Genomic DNA, 8,451 nt, shown 5'->3' with positions numbered 1-8,451 from the left:
CAGCGGTGGGTGGCCTGGTTGTAGGTGCGCCAGACCTGAGAGTGGTGGGCAATGGCCTGGCACACCTTCTCCCACCGCTTCCGGCGCTCCCGGGCCCCGTACCCAGCACTGATCTTGCCGCCTCCCATGATGGTCCTGGGGAGGCGGCGCTGAACATAAAAAATGAGTTGGGCCACCTCCTCCGGGGTAAAGATCTCCCGTGGCATCACTAGCTCCCCCCTCAAACGCCCGCACGGGAGCCGGACACGGGGTGCGGGACCCTTCCCCTTCTCGGGATGCTTCCCGGCTCCCTTCACCATGGTCTGGGCGGAAAGGAATAAAGAAAATAGAATAGGGAAGAGAAGAAAAGAAAAGAGTTTACAAAAGTAGTTTAAAATTAACCAAAAGTAGCAGTAAACACAAAAATATAGGGCTAGAAAAATAGAGGGATAGATAATAAGTAAAATAGATAAAAAAAAACTTCAAACAAGCAAAGGATGGCAGAGATTGACAGAGGATACAAAGACCATGCCCAGAACCATAGCAATGAATGAGAAACAAGATGGCCGCGCCCGTTCACGACCGCGCGGGTAAGTTCGCGCGAGATTTTCCTTGCGAACACGCGCGAGACTGTACTGGCAAGCCGCGGACTTTGCGAGATTACACTTCGCGCCCGGAAACGGAAATACGTCAGGCAAACAAGATGGCTGCGCCCTTGAACGACCGCGAGGGTAACTTCGCGTCTTGCGCTGCGAGCGGCTCACAAAAACGCACAAAACCTTGCCAACTAACACGCCGCAAAAAAAACAAATTGCATATTCGCACGAATTTGCGGCTTCCGAATCCGATCTCGCGCGTGTTCGCACCCCGCGAACCCCGCGAAATTGCAGAAAAACGAGTTTTTCAAAACTGAAAGCACTCGGCAGGGGCAAGAGTTCAAACTCATCATTAGTAACAATTCCCGGTAGTGCTTCCTGACTGGGGCCCCTCCAGAATTCAGTTGCTAGTTGCAACAATTGTATGACCCTGCTCTGACCCTCACAGCAGGCTCATACAATAGCTACAAGTAGGCCACAAAGAAGGTCCTGGGGAAAAAAAATGCACTGCAACAGAAAGCAAAATTACAGATAAGGAAGCAGGTGCCAGACTGGAATTTTAAAACAGTGACACATTAATAAACTAACCCCAAATTAATTCATCTCAGTTGAAGCAGGGCTGGTGTGCTTGCTTTTCCCCCCCATAATCTACAGTAATGATGAACCAGAGGGTGGCATTGATGTAACAGAGGGTTGCAGTGGTGAAACAGAGGGTGCTGGGAACCTGTGATGATGAACCAGACGTAGAAACAACATAATTCGCGACCGTTGCGCGACGAAATGTAAGTTCGCAATTGCGAACTGGTACGAAACCCTCGCGAACTGGCAGAAATCCTTGCGAACACAAAAAAAAAAAAAATCCGCAAATTCGCAAGAATTCGCGGATTTTGCGGATTGCGAGTTCGCAAATCCGCAAAATTCGCGAACGCGAGATTCGCAAAATTCGCCCATGCTTATTCCCAGAGCCACTGGGGTGTTGCTCACTGCTTCCCTCATGGCCTGCAGGCTCAGCTGGGCGCCTGCTGCTCCTACGTGGGTGAACCACAGCGCTTGACATGCTGCTGTGGCTACTGCTATCATCTCCCTCAGCCACATCCAGGGCTGGATCCAGTGCAGTGTTTGATATGATCATTGCCTCGAGGGCAGTGGTGATCCTGGCCATGCCCCTGGTGACCACAGCCGTGTTTTGAGTTAGGCTTTCCTGCATGTTAATGCCTCTACGGCATAGCTGTGTTGTGGCAGTGGCTAGGCGATTGATTGCCCTATTGTTTACACGGGCGTCCCTGCGCCGTGTGTGCTCCAGGCTGTCCAGTTTTGAGCACAGGTGGTTGATTGCAGTGCCCATTTGCTGCATTCCTGCAGCTAGGTCAGCATTGGTTTTTGATATCTCCCTGTTGCTTTCCACCATGTCTCTGATGCCCATCCCCATTTCTCCAATTTCTTCGTTTAGGACACAAAATTGGCGGTGGCATGCCTGTATTGCTTTCCCCTGCATGCGTTGGATTTGCACCATACTCCCCTCCAGACCTTGGAACACTGTGCCTTCTCCACGAACACCTGCACTGCTGGGCCTGCCTTGCCGTCTGCGCAAGGTGAAAGACTCTGTGGTGGGCTGCAGTGCAGCAAGACTCTCAGGTGCAGTGGCTTGGGCCTCTCCCTCAGCTGCCTCCATCAGTGGCAGTGTGGCCACGACTCGCCTCCTGGCTGGTGAGGTTGCAGGTGCAGGCTGTGACAGTGTTGGGGAGGTCTCAGGAGAGAAAAGCAATGAAGGCGATTGTGAGAGGTGTGGGGAGTGGGGAAACTCGGATGTGTGGACTGTGTCCTCTTCCTGGGAGGTGAGAGTTGTGTGTTCTTCCTCCAGCGAGGCATGGACTTGGCTTGGCCCTGGCACGTCACTCTGCTCCCTGGCTGGTGCAGTCCTTGCTGTAGCTGTGCCTTGACTGGCTGATGTTGCCCCTAGGTATAAATAAGCGTATGTCAACTGAGTGCTACTGTGTCACAGTCACTAAAATAAATGCATTACACATTTTACTGTCATTATTCTGCATTACTTTCACTGCCTTGCTGATATCTGTGCAGTTACACATGGTCTTATGTTAGCTGACTACATCTCCCATAATGCATTGCTCCTGTATGGTGCTAGCAGTACTGTACTGGGGTTGGCCTGTGCACAAAGGGTTAAGGGAGGCTAGTTGGTATGGGGTGTCATGCTGCGCATGCGTCTTACCTTTTTTTTCCAGCTCTGGCTGTGCTGTCCACATCTCCCAGTCCCACAACACTGTCTGGCTCGATGGTAGACGCCACGAACTCCTCCAGGTCAGTCAGGGGGGGCGCTGGGTTCCTGCCTCCACCGGTGACACCAGCCTGCTTATGTAGCTCTGACATCTTTCTCTTGGTGAGACTCCTGATGTCGTAGAAGCGTTTCTTGAGGTCATCTAAGCTCCTGCTTGTCACTCCCACAGCATTCACCCTTTCACCAATATCAAGCCACAGCTTGCGTTTTGCTGACTCAGCTACTGTGAGGGAGTGCCTGCCAAACAGTTGTTTGTGGTTTCTCACCTCCTCCTCCACTAGTACTTGCAGCTCCATGCTGCTGAACTTTGATTTCCTTTTCCTTTCCGCCTTCTGGCTCTCACTGCTGCTGGCTATTTCCACTGAGGTAAAGTACAAGTAATCACTCCCTGCAGCTCTGTGTCTGTGCTGTGCTCTGACTGCCTCTCCAAAACCTTCTAATTAGTTGCAGCTGCCTGGGTAGCCACTTCCTGGTTGGGAGGGGGAGGGTGGTGGCACCTGATTGGCTGTTTTCATTAGTTTCACTTTTGCATGGTTCCCGTTTTGGAATTTACCGAATCGGTATTTACTGATTCGGTATTTACCGATTCGGTATTTCCAATGCATTCCTATGGGCCTTTTGGCCCATAGGGATGAATGGGAAATACCGATTCAGGAAATACCGATTCGGTAATTGCCGAATCGGTAAATTCCAAAAGTCAGATACCGACTTTTACCGAATCGGTAAAAAATACCGATTTTTTACCTACATCTCATTTACCGATTTTTGAATACCGAATCGGTAAAATTCGGTATTTAAAAATCGGTAAATGACTTTTACCTACATCTGGCCCTAGGTTCTTCTTACATTGACCAGAATGAGTATTGCTTTCGGTTCAGTTTCATGGAGACTTGCGTCTTCCTCTAAGAGTCGAGCTGCTAGTCTTGCTCGCTCGCTTTCTTCGTCACTTTCTGACATTTAACTGACTGAAAGTTTTCTGTTGCAGATCGAGTTTCAAGGAAACAAAGATTAGGTGCAAAATATTTTGGAACACTGTATCCTTCAATGTTGATCAAACCAAAAACTAATACATAGGATTCTCATCCTACTAAGTTCCGGCGGATATATTAACCTTTCACCCACTCCAGACGTCTATTGGAGTTTTTACGGGAAAAGGGTCCTGTGTGAAAAAGCACGACTGAGTTACTCTATTATCTTGCGTTAGATTATCGCCTTACCAAACGTTGGGCGCCATGTAGTGTAGTTCCTATTTTCCCAATAGGCTCTGCGCATTGGAATAAAATAAACAGCAGTGTAGACGTATGACTGAGGTCATCTAGGTCTCTACTGACTATGTTAAACTTAATTTAGGTTTGCGCCAGCTAGCTCAGAGGTCACTGGAAACTTTCTTGAATGAAGAGGGATGGATCACCTTCCCTGGCTCAGACAAGAAGGGATTCAGTTTCCGACAACCGCATAAACATGACAACTTTGCTCCCTCAGAATAAGAGTATATCTCTAGAGTCGTGTGAAAACAATAGACAGATATTTCACTCAGTCAGCAGTGCATACTTAGTTTCACCAGAGTGCAGAGAAATAGAGATACGGGCGTTTTCCATAAAAAGGTGTTATTTATTGAGCAGTCTTCTTTCTCATGCAAGAGAAATGAATTGCCACAATTGCAATACTTAAAGTAAAGTAGAGTGCGTACAGTAAAAGTAGTATTATGAAATAATACCGTAAAAGCATTGATACGGTTTCTTAGCTATATGATACTTTAAAATGGATAAAATATATACATACATAAATACATTGACTAAAAGGCTCAACTGGTGCTTCTAACTACGCCTACCCCAGTGTACCTGACCTAAGCCTAATACATGGGAAGGGACAAGTAAGTAGCGATGTTAAGTTAAGTTGGTTAAGATAATTTTGTCAAGAATCTGCATCAAGAATTCTCCTAAGGGTTTAGTCAGCTCCGTAACTTGGTAATAGAATGTGGGAGGTCTGGTATCTCTTTCCTCAGGACTCAATATTCCAGCAACCCGCAAGGGTAGGCTGGAAACACCGGAGCTGGATTTTCTCGGCTGGAGAAAAAGACAGCGTCTCTCTCAGTGCGTCAAACAGGAGGGGCGGCTTCCGCGGGCACTCGCATCAGCTGGGCTCTTGGGCAAGTAGATGGCCGCTCTGCTCCAAACCACTGTGTGTTTGCTTAAGGCAACTGTTGGTATTTTATACCTGAAAGGTGCCGGGTTTGACGTAAGGTTGGACATAAGACGTCACCAAGAACTAACAGTTCTTGCAGGACTTCAGGAGTTCTTGTTCAAATCAAAACAAAAGCAGGGGGGTTTTCCCGGGCTGCTGGAGGCTTGGTCTGTTTAACCCCTTCCCTGCTCATGATGAGCTCAGCTCGTCATGAGGAACAGTGGAGCTGTGCTTATGACGAGCTGAGCTCGCCATGAACAATGGTAAATCTTACTTTGCAGCACAGGAGGGGATAACCTCTAGCAGCCAATGTGTTAAAGAATGCGTTGTGCTTTCTAGGAGTCGATGGGAGTAGCTGTGCTGTGTTTTGGATTGCATGGGCTATTACTGAATATGAATCTGATTCTTGTGCCTTTTTCAGGACATTATTGATTATAACCTCACAAGGGCATAAATCGGGAATATCGAATTAGGGTCCTAGATAAGAACACAACAGTTCCAGATGAAGAGGTATTTTCATTCGTAAAAGCTGCCCATATTTTGTTCATACAACATGGGAGGACACTCAGGGCAGATTCACAGCAGTGGCTGGAATGTGGGAGGGGAAGCCACTCAACGTGCTATCTATATATATATCCGTCAGCCCTGCAACAAATGACACTATCAGAGCTCGGCAAATTCCTGCTGGACCTCCCAATTGGGGCTTTAGAAATTGGCGGCAATCTAAATCTGACAGTGAATGGGCAGCTTGACCGATGCCCCCCAGACGGGACCCACATGACACATCAAAATTGGCAGAGAAATCCTGGGTGCGAAGAAGCTAGACTACATGCAGCTTTTGACAGAGGCAGCTAAATCCAAATAAAAAGCTGTACATCATAGAATATATTATACTATTGAATGTTCCTACTTATTTACCATTTTGGAGCGCATAGGCTCAGCCTTAACTACATAAAATGGATTAAACTCCTCTATACTGACTCGAAGGCATAAATAGTAGTCAACTGCCACACATCCCGACATTTCCAATTGGGCAGGTGAACCCAACAGGGCTGTCTCCTGTTGCCTCTAAGCATGGGCAGATTTTGCGGATTTTGCAATCCGTGAATTTTGCGGATTTGCGGATTGCGAATCCGCAAAGTCCGCAAATTTGCGGATTTTTGCGGATTGCGGATTTCCCGCATGGGGGGGTTCTGGGGGGTGCCTGCTTTGTCCAGTGACCATGTGTGTGTGACTATGCCATAGCGCCAATGTGCGCCCAGCCTCCACAAAGCTCCCGATTGTTTTTGGGCTGATGAATGTGTTTACTGAATTTGATAATCAACTCGGTGCCTGCTTTGTCCAGTGACCATGTGTGTGTGACTATGCCATAGCGCCGATGTGCGCCCAGCCCCCACAAAGCTCACGATTGTTTTTGGGCTGAAGTATGTGTTACTGAATTTGATATTCAACTGGAGCACCTGGCTTTGCCTCCTGCCCCCATCCTTCACCCCTGTAACTATTGTAGAATGGCGCCAGCAAGCTGCCAGTGCCGCCCTACAATAGTTACAAAGTTAGCTTGAAGAGGAAGCCCTAATAGTTAAAATGAAGCAGGTGCTTTATTTTATCTAAGTGCTTCCTCTTCAAGCTAACTTTGTAACTATTTAGGACGGCGCTGGCAGCTTGCTGGCGCCATTCTACAATAGTTACAGGGGTGAAGGCTTGAACTTTTGCCCCCAATCCGCCAATTCGTTGCGTTCGCGGATTTTGCGGGAAATTCGCAAAATTCGCGGATTGCGAATTTTGCGAAAATCCGCAAAATCCGCGAACGTAACGGATTTTGCGCCCATGCTTAGTTGCCTCTTATTTTTGCCTTGATGCTGGAACCACTAGCGATATGGGTGAGGGGCGCACTTTATTCAGAGGGTTAAAGTGGACAGAATACCACGAAGACAAAATTTCCCTCTATACAGACGACATACTCTTAAATGTCGCAGCCCCAGCCACATCGATTCATCGGATCCTTCACAATTTTTGATATTCAGCAAACACTCAGGGTATATCATAATAATTCTATATTATATTCAATCCATTGTCCAATGCCAAAACTACCAGCAGACTGTACGGGCATTGTGGCAACCGATGGATTCCACTACCTGGGAAGCTTCATAATGCCTGATCCACCTCTCTTTTATAAAACCAAGGCCCAGTGACCCACCTACATGCCGATGTGCGACACTGGCAGGCCCTCCCCTTGACCCTTCTGGGACGTGCAGCCCTTTTTAAAGCGTTGCCTTGTTTCCTGTATGTATTTGCAGAATACCCCTGTTAATGTCCCAGATTAATATTTCATTAATACCAAGAGTGTGGTGAGGAATCTGTTGTGGGTTGGGAAGACGCCGCCTATTGCAACGCAAAGACTGATGAGAGGATGGTACGATAGGGGGTATCTCCATGCCAGACCTTAAACAATACTACTGGGCATCCCAACTGGCAGTAATTGATCAAAGGGTGTATGGCCCGCAAACCGAGCCAAGCTATCAAATGGATAAATGGCTGACGGGCCAGGGTGGATACCGTAGAGCCCTGTACCAAGCCCTAAGCACCAACACCTCAAAGGGCCCATGGCCCACACTATAGCAATCTGGAACCAATTCACCAAAACACTGGACTGGCACAAGAAAATAAAGCAAGCAACACCACTCTGGGACTCATAACGGCTTGGTAAACTGAGCACCTGCCCGGGATCTGATAGATGGAATGTAATTGGCATCTCATCAGTGGGGGATCTGTGGAAAAGGGATGGGTTGGTCTAATTTGCTAAACTGCAGGCGAAATTTCAATTGGCAAACTCTGAAACTTTTAAGTATTAACAAATCAGTCATGCCCTTAAATCCGCTATGCCCTGAGGGGAGGCTCTCCCGGAGGCGTTTCCACTAGAAGATAGGTTACTGCTGGAGCCGATGAACCAGAAAGCAATATCCTTGACCTATCGGAAACTGGTCAACAACTGACCTGACCCACTCATATGCCTTAGACAGCAATCTGAAGCAGACGTAGGGGACCTAGAAGATGAGGAATGGCAGGATGCATTGGCCTACCCACATGAAGTGGCCATTCCCATGAGACTGAGATCGATCCAACTTACAGTCCTACATAGAGCATATCTCTCAGCGGAAACTTTGGCCAAAATAGGGAAGAGAACAGATACAGAATGTCCCGGCATTGTGCCCATGGGGGGACGTTCTTTCACATGCTCTGGGACTGCCCTGCTATCAAACCCTATTGGGTGGCAATTACGTCCAAACTGGAAGGGCTGGGGTAAAATAATTCCCATCTCCGCGCAGCTCTTCCTACACAATATATGGGAGTCTACTGTCTTAACCTACATGGAACAATCCTGGGTCTCCCTGGGGTTGA

The 8,451-nt window shown here is 47.8% G+C and overlaps 1 protein-coding gene across 1 annotated transcript in view; it reads right to left on the bottom strand.

The window, feature by feature from the left end:
* Positions 1-739: 739 nt before the first annotated feature.
* LOC147728850 (uncharacterized) overlaps positions 740-8,451 on the bottom strand; it is a 70,412-nt gene continuing 62,700 nt past the window's right edge. The window contains exons 2-4 of the mRNA XM_086963874.1: positions 2,806-3,229; positions 1,523-2,533; positions 740-758 (exon numbers count right to left, since the gene is read on the bottom strand). Of these exons, the coding sequence (XP_086820000.1) occupies positions 740-758; positions 1,523-2,533; positions 2,806-3,229 (1,454 nt within the window). The remainder of the gene's footprint in view (positions 759-1,522; positions 2,534-2,805; positions 3,230-8,451) is intronic.

Source organism: Lissotriton vulgaris, chromosome 3_1 (assembly GCF_964263255.1).
Source record: "Lissotriton vulgaris chromosome 3_1, aLisVul1.2, whole genome shotgun sequence".
NCBI classification, from domain to species: domain Eukaryota; kingdom Metazoa; phylum Chordata; class Amphibia; order Caudata; family Salamandridae; genus Lissotriton; species Lissotriton vulgaris.
This window is presented reverse-complemented; position numbering and strand designations above follow the sequence as displayed.